The sequence below is a fragment of the Protopterus annectens genome, chromosome 14.part0 (assembly GCF_019279795.1).
Source record: "Protopterus annectens isolate FY-2018-M chromosome 14.part0, PAN1.0, whole genome shotgun sequence".
NCBI classification, from domain to species: Eukaryota; Metazoa; Chordata; order Ceratodontiformes; family Protopteridae; genus Protopterus; species Protopterus annectens.
In genome coordinates this window covers 892,581,878-892,597,486 of record NC_056748.1, presented here as the reverse complement: position 1 = coordinate 892,597,486, position 15,609 = coordinate 892,581,878, and the positions used below count along the sequence as shown (strand labels likewise).

Sequence of the window (15,609 nt, the reverse complement as noted above, 5' to 3'; positions counted from 1 at the left end):
GGCTTTCCTTCATTTAAAGCACACACCCTGGACCACCAGAGGAACTCCTTCTGGAGGCAGGGGATCAGAGGAATCAGAATGTCCAGATCGTGGTAATGCTGTGACCATACACTTTTCAGATACCATTGAAGCTTTCTCATATGAAGCCTTGCATTTGGAATCAACAGAATGCAGGAAGCCATGTAGCCCAGTGTCTGCAGGAATTTCCTTGCAGTGAGCTGAGATAGAGTTGCCAAGGTGTTGAAAATTGAAGCCAGCTGTGTTTGTTTTTCTGGAGTGAGGAAGGCCCTTTGTAAGGTTGTATTTAAGAGGGCTCCCAAGAATACCATTTGTTGAGAAGGGATCAAATGTGACTTTTTTGTGTTCACTGAGAATCCCAGGAGGAGGAGAAGACGTTGAACAAATTTCAGATGTTGAAGTAGAAGATCCTTGCTGTCCGCCTGAATAAGGCAGTCGTCCAAATAGGGGTAAATCTGAATCCCCTGAAGTCTGCAATAAGCCACTACTGGTGCCAGGCACTTGGTAAAGACTCTGGGTGCAGTAGATAAACCAAAGGGCAGTACAGAGAATTGAAAGTGTCTCGAACCTGCCTTGAATCTGAGGAATTTCCTGCGTTCCTGCCTGATGGGAATGTGTAAGTAAGATTCCTTTAAGTCCAATGTCACCATCCAGGCATCCTGAGAGAGCATTGGAAGTAGTTGCTGCAGAGTAAGCATCTTGAATTTTGGAATTTCCAAAAAGGTGTTTAACACAGAAAGGTCGAGAATAGGTCTCCATGAGTTTTGTTTTCTTGGAACCAGAAATAGTCTTGAATAAAACCCTTTTTCCATCTCTGAGAGTGGAACAGGCTCTATGGCTCTCATGGCCAGAAGAGCATCCATTTGATTTAAGGCCTCTGACCATTGATGTTTTGGCAGATCTGGCCAACCGTAAGCCCTTGGCAGAGTATGAAAGTGGAATTTGTAACCTTTTAAAATCACGTCCAATACCCATCTGTCCTGGGTAATATGAGTCCAATTTCTGTAAAAAAGAGACAGTTTTCCTCCGAGAGGGGCATCCAGGTGAAGGGGTCCTGTAGCCCAACCGAGAGAGTCATTGAGTTTGCTTTCTTTGAGATTGGGATCTGTCTTCTCCCCTTCTAGGTGAAGAAGCAGTCCATTGTCTAGATCTGTAAGAGGCCTGAGCTTGTCCATGACCTCTGGAGCGTCTATATCTTCCCCTTTGAGGCCTGTCAGACGTGGGAAAGGACCAATTTTTGGAGGGCCAATTCCTGGAAAATCTAGGAGGCTGAACTTGCAAGAAATCCTTTACAGTTTGCATAGATTTTGCCTTTTCTTCCATCTTTTTAATAACCTCCTCAGCCTTAGATCCAAAAAGAACATCATGTTGAACAGGGGCATCTAATAACTTAGCCTTAACCTGTTCAGGCAAACTTTGTTCACGAAGCCAGGCATGTCTCCTGATAACAGTACCAGAGGCTGCAGCCCTGAAAGAAGCATCCAAAGCATCAAAACCACAATGCAAACTATGTTTGTTCACTTGTTCAGTTGCATGCAATACATCCTGAAGTTCCTTATCCTCTGCACATGCAGGAAGGGAAGCAAGCTTTTGCTTTAAAACAGACAAAAGAAATTGCTGATACTTAAACTTATGAAACTGGCAATTTAAAGCCCTTACAGACAGGGTAGCAGAAGTATATACCTTTTTTTCCCCACCTGTCTAAAGCACAAGAATCCTTCTCAGAGGGAATAGGATTTTTAGAAGTAGCAACCTTAGCAGCCTTAGAGCCCTGAGATATAGTCTCAGGATCCGCAGAAGGGTTCTTAAATAAGAATAAATGAGAGTCAGGAACCCTATAAAATCTATCAGGCTTAGAAGGAGCAGGAGGCATGGAATCAGGATTCAAATTAGCCTCAGAAAAAGCATCATCCACAATGTCAAGAACAGGAGGGATAGCTAAAGGCCTATGCTGAGGAAGAAGAAGAAATTCTCTAAGCCTCTTCTTGGAAGCAGAATACTCCTGACCTTCCCAATGAAAATGTTCCCTCATCTCATGCAAGGTTTCCCCAAAAGAGAAATCCTCAGGCGGAGAGGCAGAGGGCAAGGAGTCCTCAGCATCCGAATCCTCATGAGGAGGAAAAGAATATTCCTGATCAGAGGAAGAGACAGAAGATACAGAAGCCTGGTCAGAGGAATCCAGAGGAACATCCTGTCGAGGCCTTTTCTCAGGTGGGGGGTGAGAACCCCTAATCATTGTGGCAAATCTTCAGCCATCTTTAATAATTGCTTCTGTGTCCTGGGAGTAGATTCAGAAGCAGCTTGAGCAGGAACTTTAGACTTAACAGGAGTCTTTGTCTTTGAAATAGTGATGTGAGTAGGCCTGAAAACCCCCTCAGAAGCCGGTACCTGCACAGCGGTTCCGGACCCATCTGAGGGAGCGACGTCCAAAGGTCCTACAGCAGTTAAAATAGTAGGCCTTGATGGCTCCCCATGGGAGTCCGTATCGGCCATCGGTTCAGAAGTGGCGGACGACAGGGGCTGCAAAAGCGCCTCACTGATGACAGCCGAACCGGACGCTGGCTCCAGCTGCAACGAGTCCTGTTTGGACCTCGGAGGCCTGTCTTTGTCTTTGCGCTTCTTTTGAATTCCGGTAGTGTCCGACGACATTCTATAATTGAAGCATCGGCCAAAATAATTTAGAGCCCAGTCGTACCTGCGCTTGATAGTACGAGAGTTGAACCTGGCACAGAAACGTCGTGGTCAGGGCCTAAGCAAGGTAGACAGTAAGAGTGGAAATCTTTATGAGGTATTTGTTTCCCACACGTTATACAATTATTAACTTTTTCTGACATCGGAGGAACAAGAAAAAGATTCCCCAATGGGGTACTTAGCTTTGAGAAGAGAAGTAAGAATTTCGGACAGACAACAACAAAATACGCTGTTCGAAAATCGCCAGCCAACGACTTGCGAGCTGCTTTCCACCGCACGGCAAGAAAGACTGGAGAAGATGGCGTCGGCTGAGGGCTATGTACCAGAGCGTACTGACATCAGGGTACTAGTGTACAGACGCCGGACCCAGACTTTGGGATTCTGGCCGACCTCGGGCTGCCTGCCGGCAGGAGCACCCTACAGTTATGACTGCAACAGTGAAACACGATGAACATAGGCACAAATGCAAATATTTATAAAAGACTTAACTATGCCAAAGATGGAGGATGATGGTTTGGAAGTGGATTAAGAATTAACAGCTAGGATATGAAAGGATGAGATAAAAATGGTGATGTATAATCGACCAACAGGAAAGTCCCAGGAAAAGAGAGTATTCCCATAAAGTTTTGAAGTGAGAAGGTAAGAAAGTGATAAAGGTCTGGAAGGTTTTGTTTAATGATATTTTAAAAAGAGTGCACTGTCCATCATTTAAAAAGAATGGATAGTACCATCATCTTGAAAGAAAACTGTGGTGACTGCATTCTCCAAAGAGGGTGAAGACCTTTCAAGCACAGCTGCATATATACCAATTTCAATTATAAATCATGAGTATAAAGTGCTTATGTCTACACTAGCTAACAGAATATCAAAGGTGTTGCCTATAATTGATAGATATGGATCAGTGTAGTTTTGTGGAGGAAAGGCAATCATCGGACAGCATTAATAGAACAATGATGATCCAAAGGGAAACGGAGAACAAAATAATGCAAATATTACTGGTGGGTTTTAGCATACAGAAGACATTCAAAAGTCATCTGGGATTTTATAAATACTGCAATGGTAGGATTTGCATTGCTTAATACAAGATTATTAAGAAGATACACAAAGCATGAGAGAGCAAGAATGCAAGAATTAAGGTGCGAAGGTTCCCATCTGACGAGCGGTCTTTGAGCACAGGAACCAGTCACTGGTGTTCCTCCTTCCCATTTAATTACTTTATACTTAGAGCCACTATCAAAGAAATAAGGCAAATGAGTTTGAAGGTATAACTAGTATGGAAATTTACAGATAATAATACAGTGATAAATCTAGAAAATCACATTTCAGTGCTGTGGAACATTTTGAGATTGTTTCATTTTTTCCAGAATATCGCAACAAATGAAGTTAAAACAGTATAGTGGTAAACTATGTATCAGCATATGAATTGTTTCAGCAATAAAGATGGGCACATAATAAAATGAAGTATTTTGGTGTATGGATTAAAAAGTTCTATTATGACAGCTACAGATATGTGGGAAGAGACTAAACAAAAAGACAATATAGAAACTGAGAAGTTGGAAGCTCTTGACTACATATATGGATAGTAAGACACAAGCAGTGAAAATGTTTCTAGCTCCATTACATTTTATATACAGATCAGGTATATTTGTATCAACCAGATAAGAAGTTGTATACCACAATTAATAAAGTTTAAAGAATTTCCTTAAAAAGAAAACAGAAAATAGCAAAAAAGGGATACAAGATTGTCAAGTGAAAGAACAGCTATGGTTTGGTTTTTAGTTGAATCGAGTGGAAGCTGTTAGAAATGAATGATTAGTAGAGTATATAAATAATGTGTGATAACAATATAAGAGTCAATCAGAACAGGATGGAAAACACTAGGAAGAGAAAATGGAAAGGCACTGTACAATGAATTTTGTATGGTTCCTGTGTAAACAAAGACCAGAAAGTTAAGGATTTTTAATGGAAGTTTTTGCATAAGCATTTTATACCTCAAGTAGATATCAGCGAATGTTTAATCAGATAGAAATTAAATGTTGGAGGCATGATGGAAAAGACAGAGGCAATTAAGACCATATTTTTAGCAATGTAACCAGTTGACAGATAATTCCCCCCAGGGTACTTTGCCAAAAGTGTAGGAGAAGCAAATGATTTAAACTTAGGAAACATTTCTTTTGGGCTGAGATATGGGAACTTGCATTGTCAAGAAATAGTTAGGCCTTACTGAGGTTAATGCTACTGTCGGATAAAAAGATAATTATTAGAAAATGGAAATCAAAATCTAAACCAACTGTAACTGAAATATTGAACATTGTAAAGGTGATAAAAAGTGTGGGTAGTTCCCTAGAAAGGGGAAGCAGCAAATTACATAGAAATAAATAGAATTTTAGAAACTATGTTTGCAGAATAATGTTCAGTAGGAGTGAAATTTAAGGTAAGGCAAGACAAATTATTTCTGTAATGCTGGAGTGAATAATTGCTGATAAACACATGTATAAGTACATGAAAATGAAAACATTTACAATGGTTTGGTTTACTTTCTATTAATATATGTGACTCATGTAATTTTGTACTGAGCACTGCACCACAAGGCAGTCATTTTTTTCTTTTAGTAGTTGCTCGATGAAAACATTCCAGAAAGCTTGAATCAAATGACAGCTTTTCCCAATCTTGCCAGAAGTTTTGCAATTTCTGAGTTATATCAGTTTAGGGGGTGCAGCGGGCAAAGCAGAGAAACAAAAAACTGCAGCTGAATTACTGTTTAACAATCTACCAAACACTGTTAACTTTAACCTAAAAGTCACTCTATGACATAAACCATACTTGACTTGCAAGAACAAGCTATAATATTTTCTGTGCACAGATAGGTCTTGGACTCTCTGAAATGGTCTACACAGCAAAAGAAATTATTTTGAATACATGTTTATACATTTAAAATGAATACAAAGTAAACCACTTCTGGATCAATAGTTTACTGCAGTATGACACAGCAGTGGATCAGTTAATATCCATCACCAGATCTAGAACCCAGATTAAAAAAAGGACAATTCACGTGAAACACAGTCTCTCCCTAAACCCCTTTAAATGCAACCTAGACTAATGGATGGGTAACCATACATTCACTCCTGATGTGGCACCTATGTGCCTCATATACAGAGGCAGTCGGGTATTAATTACCATAGACTCTTTCCTCTGTGAACTTTGCACACCTAACCACTAACAACTGGGGCACCTCGGGATAAATATGGTTAGGCCATTAGCCTAATGAACCTATGAACATTTTAGCAAGTTCATAAATTGCACAAAGACGAACATGGCTGAATTTCAAGAGTCACATACTTAGGTATAAACATTGCCAGATGGTCTACTATTACATACACAAAGATACACTTTATCATACACTTTATTGACAGCTATAGCACCTGCCAGTTTATAAGTACACATAAAGATTAATTTTGTGTGTGTGTGTGTGTGTGTGTGTGTGTGTGTGTGTGTGTGTGTGTGTGAGAGAGAGAGAGACAGACAGCAGATTACAGTATTGGTCCTTCTCTTTCCTCTACCTTTTTCTTGCGGTCCTTACTTGTCTGAGTTAAACTTGATTTACACTTCTGAGCAAGGGTATAGATAGGCATACTCAGTGTTTTCAGATGAATACATTTTTTGTCTGAGTATCTTTTGGAAATTTCAATACTCAAAGCATAGAATGTTCAAAACTTTGTAAATAAATATTTACAGTATAGAGATACACAAAGAATGCTTTTGGGAAAGTAAAACGTCTATGAAATAGTTTTTTTTGGGTAACAGTTAAAAATAATTGCCCCCTTCCTATGTCTGGGGGGGATTTGAGGATTGAGTACATTGTTAAAACAATAGGTAGGTTGTGAGGGTAACAACATTAAGTTTGAGTACAAAATACAAATTTCTGGCTACACCTCTGCTTCTAAGCATTCAGGTCTGAATACACTAATACGGTTAATTTAGAGAATATGGAACATCACTTGTTCTACTGTACTTAAATATACATTGTGAACCTTATGAAACAAAAAAAAGATAAAAATTTACCTTTTCAGCAAGCTGATTGTGAGCACCATCAGAAGCAAAGAAAAGAAAATGAAAACAATTAGTAATCAAAGTGTAAGACAAGTCTAACTGCAGTATTGTTTCACTAGCTAAAAAAAGAATTACAAATTTATGATGGACAAACACAAGTATTATAATATAGAAATCCAAGTGTCATATCAGACGAAGTGCAGAAGGTAGGTTCTTCCATTTATTATAAACCTTTTTGAGAAATTAAGGATTGGCATAAACCAGTAATTCTTTACTTACAGAATTTGCCAACACTAGTAAATACATAGCTGCAGATATAACCTGACTGCCACCATTTATACAGATTTATAACTAAATGGCTAAGAACTTTTCTAACTCAAAAATAATTGATTAAACTTATAAACACATGTTAATAAGTGAAATATAGCATCTTACCAGCAACAGATCTGAAAAGCAATGCAAACCAGTTTTCGTAATATGAACAACTTTAATTTATATATTTTCCCACTGTCTCTAATTTAACTGCATTCTCCACACACTTTTTTCCTGAAAATTACATTATTTTCGTTACCAAATTACAAATTTGCATTAAAATACATTCTGAAATAACTATTCGTGTCTAAGAAGGGTTGTTGAACACTAACGTACATTTAAAAGGTCAAGAATTAATCAGTATCCAAGTCATATAAAACTGGGATAACAACTAATGCCTTTTTCTCCATTTCACTTCACTTATCTGTTAGTCACAAAGAGGCATGTAATAAATGGAAATTGTTGGTTCTAGGCCCATTACATACTAATTCAAACATACCAGTGTTAGTAAAACATCAAAAGAGTTCGAGTAACCTTCATGAACGTACTACAAAGAATTTTAAGCAAATTCTGGAAACCAAAATACGTTTCAAAAGCATCTCCAGAAAAATCTCTATGTAATAAAAATATAACTACTAATTAAAACTCTGACAAACATTACTAATAGTGACATGTACGCATGTCACTTACTGAAGGTTTATACAGCCAGTTTTATAAGCCGAGCATGCAAAATATTAGAGCATATGGAAAAAGTCTAGTACACCATTTCAATAGAGAGATTAACCAACTCCCAGAGCAAAAGTGCAAATTTAACTTCCATAGTACAACATATTGTGTTAAACCCAACAGTAAAAGCTTCACTTTGAAGACTGTACATGATTTGTCTTTAAGATTATAAATGAACGCAATTACAATTATTACAGCCTACTCAGGAAGGAGATTTTGGAGAGAGTAACTGGGGTAAGTCAAAGGCCTCAAAAAGTGACGCGCATTTAAGAGCATATACACTTTTTATACATCTGCTTTCTATTCTTACTATGGACCCTATCATCCATGATCAACTTACTTGGCTAGATTTACTGGTTAAAATAGTAAACAATTTTAATGCAGAAGTGATCAGAATAACTTATATATGGCTGATTACAACAAGTAATGAATTCTAGTTGTATATTAACAAATTAGGTAGTTACTAATTTCCGCAGTTAACTGGGGATGAGTGAGCGTCTTCTGTTTAAAACTTCAAGATCGGGGCCAGTCCAGCCTGTGCTACCAAAATGGCATCACAAACCAAAAACAGTTTGCATTTAAAAACACAGCATAAATTTTGCAAGACAAATAAAAATGTCAAGGAATATAGAAAGCAACCATGGCATTTACTAGTCTGTATGTCTTAATTACCTTCTACTAAAGCAATCCAGCTGAAGAAAACTAAGCATACAGATATTCATTCTCAACAAGTGAAGTTTTAAGTCAAATTAGAAAACCCACCCTTCACATCCAGAACATGTGAGACAGCATGTCATGACTGGGAACAGACTGTGTGTCTGCTCATGATGGAACTAGTTTTGACATAGCAGTAATAGTGTGAATGTGCCAAATCAAGTTAAAGTGCAGTCAATCTTCTGCAAATGTGATGAGACACTACTATGGTGACTAGAACATTGCCACAGCAATGTGTTTTTTTTTTTTAGCATCAGTCTAATTGTCCATCACAGAGCTTATGATACCAAGGGTTCAATTGCCTACACCACACATCATCTCTGCCCCAATTTGGGTAAAAACTGCTGCAGCTGAAAAAATGTGAAGTAACAACATGTTCCAGTTGTAAGGGTGGTAATATGAAGGATACATTCTTACCATGTCAGATGATACATGAAGAGACCTTTCTTAATGGGTCTTGTGATTGGGTTTTGTCCTTTCCACCAATCACAATGCTGATGTTTTCTTGGAAACTAATGCACTAAGGGGCTGTGTGTGCTTGGTGAACTTAAGTAGTATAATATAATGTGCCATCTACAGAGGTGGAACTACTTTCTGAATCTGCCATTTCACCCCTAATCACTAGCAGGTATACATCCTGCAATTCATGAAAAAAATAAGATGCAACATCAACGGTGCTAACAAGAGGTAAGTATACACGTATGTAAGACTAAATAAAAAGTGTCACCAAAACATAAGAGGATGACTGGACAGTACTACTAACCAATCATGGAGATTCCCCTAGATAGATAGGGTACAACAACAAAAGTATTTCTTATATCTAACAGCAGGAACAAACTTGAAGGGTCCTATAACTGTGTTCAGATCTGAGCAGTAAATCCATTAGGTTGGAAGGAGCCAGAAGACAGCTTAAGGGACACTAGAGCCTTATGGATAACCAAATTAAATTCTCTACAAATGATCCTACTACTCTGATATCCTGGAAGTAGAGGTAATGGTAACCTGAAACATTCCAAAATAAACCGTGCTGAGCCACTGAGTTCAACAAAGCTGAAGTCTTTTGAAGGGCAAAGATATTCAAAGGTTGGCCAGATGAACTCTTTTTAAGAAGCTGCTTGACTAGCTGGTCTTGGGCAACAGTCCTGCCTTTGGTAGGTTATGACAGACAGGAATATTTGACATGCTGACCATTAAATAAGAGATTCCCAAATCATAAGGATGCCAGAGATGAGTTGGGGATTACCACCTCTATGCAGTGATACAGGGTATTCTTCTGTTCATCAGGCAGAGTGCCTTATCCAAATGGAAGCATAGACTTACTGAGTAAGTAGCTTCCAACTGGTCTCACCCGCTTCTGATACTGCATTTAGAAAGACTGGCAGGATTAAAAGGGCTACATCACCCCCAGATATAAAATATAGCAGGATAAGACAGCTAAAGTTAGGTGAAAACCCTCAGGTGGAGCTAGATTTCATCCTACACATGGAAGACATTTGTGGTTGGGATCAGGACAACTTCATATATTACCAAAGACATTGAGTAACACAAACTACATCCTTCTCTGCCTTCATTAGACAACAAGAGTTGGCTTCAGTCTTTTTTCCCTTACCTTTGCAATAAGGATTGGGATTCACTGTAAAGGTGAACAGGAATGAGATGGTGAATGTATTTACTACTACCCCCACCCACCCTTGTCCTACTGCACCAAGCAGAAAAGAAAGAAGATTGCATGCTACCAAATAGCTAATAATCTGATTTCTGAAGTATCTCACTTCCAGAATACAAAAGGTAAAGTTGTGTACTGGATGTGATGCCCATCCAGTCCAAACTGTATTTTGTGGGTGGATCCAACACACCTGCATGTCAGCATTTGCATCAGGACATGAATGTCTCAAAGAACCTGCCAGCATCTTCATTTCAGTGGAACGACTGAGGCAATGATGCATCAGCCTACAATCCACTGTCAGGCACAAATTGCTTTCATATCCAAAAGTAGAAGCTTACACCTCACCCTTTTGCTTATTTAGATATCTTAAAACAGATTGGTTGTCTGACCAAATGATGACTGACCCTTGAAGAATGTTTTTTTCTCCAAGGTCTTAAAGGCCAAGATGACTGCATCCATCTTCAAATGACTGAATTGAAGCTCCTTCTCGATGAGGATAATTTTCCTTGTTCGAAGGGCGGCCCGTGGTGGTGTAGTGGTTAGCATTGTTGCCTCATAGCAAGAGGTTATCTGGCTCAATTCTCAGCTGGGGGGCCTTCTGTGCAGGGTCTGCATGCCCTCCCTGCAGTTGAGTGCATTTCCTCCAGGTGCTCCAGTTTCCTCCCACATTCCAAAGACATGAACTAGGTGGACTGGACACACTAAATTGGCTGTAGGTGTGAGTGTGCATGTGAGTGAGTGGTACGGATGAACTACCATGGCAGGGCTAGCCACCTGGTGGTGTAAATCTTGGCTCAAGATGATTGTCACTGTTGAAGTGACACCCCGACCCCATGTGAAAAATGGGAAAAAAAGGTTGAGGATGGATAGATAGTGAGATCTGAACCCCACTAGAAAAAACATTCTTTCAATTCTTTCATCATCTCAAACTACAAATTCAAAAGAATTCATGGTAGGAAACAATCCTACACACCAGAGCTCAATGATGGAAGGTCTACAAGTACATGGTGTCCCTGCAGATCTACAAAAACCTTACCGTCCATTGCAATACCTGTCTCTTTCCAGGGCAAAGTGGACTATGAAGATCATGGTTAGAATCAAGCTCACAAGTTATAGCCTAGACTCAATACAGGTCCTTGGGCAATCAATGCCATGATTTAATGGTTCTCTAAATAAGCAGGAATACTGGCACTGAATAATGTCCATCTGCTCTAAAACTGTGAAGGCAATCCTGTGAGATGGGACCAGAGAAGACTTTTTTTCTATCTTATTTTAACCTCAAGTGACTGCAAACATGGGTGTGTCCACAGAAGGGACATTATAAGAGAGCTCTCAATGAAGCCACCAGTAGCCAGTCGGACAGGCAAATGGCTTTTTGCAAGGCTTCAATCACCATGGCCAACAATTTGGTGCACACAAATGACAAAGCTGTGTACTGGAAATGATGCCCATCCAGTCCAAACTGTATTTCTTGGGTGGATCCAACACACTTGCATGCCAGAAGACATTTAGCAGTGTAATCCAGGTGACTCAATCCACATGGCCATGGCTCTCTGGAAAGCTGCCACCTGAAACTAAATGTATCGTGTGCTGGTTGATCTTAGGGAGCTCTATACTGGAGCAAAAAACTTCTGTCCACTTCGGAATGAAGTAGAGAGAACAGCAAATCTCCAGGCATATTCTCCACATCAGTCAGTTTTTATAGCCTCTTTCAGCAGTATGATCTGAGCTTGTTGCAAAAGTTCTGTTAAGACAGTTTGGTCTGTGACCAGAGTCCAGGAGAGGACCAAAGAGATCTGATACAAGGCTAACCATAACCACATCCAAAATACGGCATTCTTAAGTGATGATTATTCAAACTAGGACAAACCTCAGACAGAGTCCCCCCTCAAGACAAGCCCCAGGACCTAAACAGGATTGCAACAGCTGCACTGTTATTGTCATCTTCTTGGGCAACTCAGTCAGTACAGGACAGAGGAGGGAGAACTGTGCGACACTTGACTACCTTCCTCAAGTAGAAAGGATACTTCACCTGTTTTGGAGTTGGCTTGGTCTAGACAAGAATAATAGGGACTCATGGGTATCACAGTTTCTCTAAAGTGAGAAGGGTCTGCTTGGTCCTAGAGTCCTCCACCAAGGATAGACACCTCTCCGGTGAGAAATTCTCTCTCCATAATGTGTTTTTTTGATTTCTCCTTGACACAGGACAACCTTTCCCATGACTTCCTAAATGGGCACATTAACCACAATACCTGCCAAAACAAAACTGCAGAGAACATTCTAAAAATACCCTGATGATTTCTTCCCTGATCCCAGACTCAGGGAAGTCAAGATTTTTAGGCCCTAATCTGTTAAAGAGGGCTGGAATTTAGACAAGGCTCTGAAGCCTGCTATGGCAGACAATTATATTCTCTTGCTGATCCTGTCCAAAATTTTAGAATCTCTGGTGGATGATGTGGTCCCAGAAATTATGAGGGGAGAGATCACATGCGAGTTAGCTTCTGGATACCTAATGAGAAATGTATGTCAATCAGCTAGGAGCTTATAAAGAGTAGCCACCTTCCTAGGGGCTGCAGAAGACAAATATGGGTATCTCCAGGCTGCAATAATACGATCACTGGTTACAGGTAGAAAGGATGATCACAGACCCCTCCTCTTCTTTCCACAGATACTAATTTAGTTATTTCTGTGGAAAGGGAATGGGAGACCGAGATTATGCTACAAAAGTCCTTGTTAGCCTCAAGGTCTCTGAAAAGGATGGGTCATCCAGGAGGGAGTTGGGAGAAGAAAATATATCACTGCCCTTGCCTGTGTCAGTGACAATGGCCTCTGGGTCTTCAGGTGCCTTGGGGATGTCTACTAATACACAGTTTCTCACCTACGATAACCGTAGGGATAAACAACTGTCTTCATGTAGAAGCAGCAAGCATGCGAGGAACACACATACCAAGTGCTATGCAAGAGAGAGTCGGTACATGGAAGCATCAATCGTGTCAAAGGAATCATATGGATGACCAAAGTCTGATCTGATACTGGCAATTGCGATAGTCCCATTTCCCAAAAGGTGTGATTCCATAACTGCTACTCAAATTCCCACCAGACACGCACACATTTCCTTGCTGTCTAGGTTCTTACCAATGAGCTCAGGCATGATATGATTCAGAAATTCCTCAACCTGAAGCAAACGGTGCTGCTAGGCCCAGAGTAGTGGGAACCTTAACCATGAATAACTGTAACCCATGACTGGGAAATTCAGACTGTGTGCGCCCCCCCCCAAGTTCCATTACCTTTGAGTTGCATATAATCAGCTGGTGGACAGCTGCTGTCTGTACTGTGCAGTACAACCACAAGAGTGGGAGCAAGGCCTCTCACAGTCCTATGGTGAAAAAGATATGTGAGCGAGCTTCGGCCTTCTTTAATTCAGGACGAGCTCAGCAGCTACAGAGTCCAGAAGGCCATCTTAGAGACAGACTTATCTCCAAAGAGGACTAGAGTGTAGCCTATTTCCTAAACACTGATGCTAGAGACTGCACTCCAGATATGGTATGAGACTGCATGTAGGACAACCTCATCAGTCTCTGCATGAATAACACTTGGCCCCAATGCCATCCTCTGCACTAGTGATATAAGTCATGTTTCTCCCTCTGATGTGTTTGTGTCTATGCTTATCCTGCCCCTCTTCAAGACACTAAAGACAATGTCAGTGTGGTTCTTGGCTAATAATATAATGGTTACTGGAGCACTATACTGATTTGTATTTAGACATTAAATGAATGCAGGAACTTTTCATTCATTTGCATCAGGATTAAGATGTAAACTAGCAGTGGTAGAAAAAAAATGATGGACTTGTATGGTCTGTGAGTGATGTCATGATGTATACCAGCAAATAGGGTGCACTCCCCTACGCATGGGCAGTTCCCAGAAAGATGCCCGACTGTGATTAATGGAGAAGAAGTTAATGGTAAATTCTACCAATATGGATACCCAGCCATAAGACATCAAACTATTTTGGCTTCACACTAAATATACCACCTTGCATTTATGTCAAGAAAACAAAACCGTTACTGCCTCTATTTTGCACTGATGACTGGCAAGCCCTTGGACATATTTTTAGAGAATCCAATTTGTTTTAATTGTAAAAAGCATGTCAGGTTTTATTGCTTTTAAACTAATGTTATATTAGGTTAGGGTTTTAGGTACAGCTTACTATTCTGTACCAGCATTACAAATATTAGAGGAAAGACAACATTCAAAAACAATACCACTGCACACGCATTTATAGAGTTCCAGCTATACATTTACCAACTGCCACAGGATGGCAGATTGCAATGCCAAGCAGGTAATTATAAATTATAATTTATAAGTAATGTACAGGGTATCAGAAATGTAACCAGAGATTCTGGGTCTAATGTATCCTGCCCATCAAAAATAACACACAAAAAAGTGTCAGCAAGATGGGTCATAGTCTACACAGCATCACTTTGGGATGCAAGAACAATGCAGGAAACAAATCAGGATAAATAATCCAATAGTCCAGTAGAAGTGATAACTTAGAGCACTCTTCTGGCTACAGCTCTGTTTGTTCTGGTCTAGCTAAAAGAAAGAGGTTAGTGACAGAGTAGACCTAAAAGGCAGATATAAAGGTAGAATGTATTTCAGCAGAAAAATATTCATATTCTAGAAAGACTGATGACCATAACTGTTAAATAATGTTGCAAACATTAATGCTGAAGACTGTTTAATTACATGCATTAAATGTATGATATACAGCTGTATGTATGTAAAAGCATCCATTTATAAGACCACTGCAGGCTCTAAAAACTTTCCCAAAAAGCATATGATGTACAGCCATTAGTAACATGCTAAAAGAATAGCAGAGAAATGAAAGACAGCACCCCCGATCAGGTACTGAACTGAAACACCTTAATCTTGGCCCAGCATGATCAAACAGATAGGTCCCTCTATGCAGCCCAGTGCTCCGACCCCCAATCTTGCACTCATCCCCAGTGATAGTTTACTTATATAGCAAAGAAAAAGGTAAGGGAAAACAGGGTCCAGTGATAAGCTATCTACCAAGCTTAACATACTCACATGGGCAGTACTTTTCACTCCAAAATCTCTCTAGAGAGGAAAAAAAATCAAAACAGAAATGAAAGCTTCACTGCTGAAGCACCTATTTCCCCCTGTGTGCCTGACTCCATGCCTTCACACTCTGTATATACATACTTGAACTGCTGCAGAAGTCATTTTGCTGACTGCTGTTGATACACTGCTTACCAACTGAAAATGGGAACGTACCAGTGAGATGTCTTACATTAAATGTAAACCACAAAGCAGCTGACACAGTTACATCTTTTAAAAGCAAATCATACTCTCAGAGTACAGGAAAACAGTATAAAATGTCTGTAAACATCTACTGACATTGACAGCAG

General features: G+C 39.8%; 1 protein-coding gene across 1 annotated transcript in view; it reads right to left on the bottom strand.

Annotated features, from left to right (window-relative positions):
• The window catches only part of LOC122788744 (myoferlin-like), a gene marked incomplete at its 5' end in the record, with an annotated part of 518,429 nt that overhangs the window by 363,453 nt on the left and 139,367 nt on the right, over positions 1 to 15,609 (bottom strand). Inside the window, 2 exon segments of the mRNA XM_044055638.1 lie at positions 6,772 to 6,783; positions 15,404 to 15,457. Of these exon segments, the coding sequence (XP_043911573.1) occupies positions 6,772 to 6,783; positions 15,404 to 15,457 (66 nt within the window).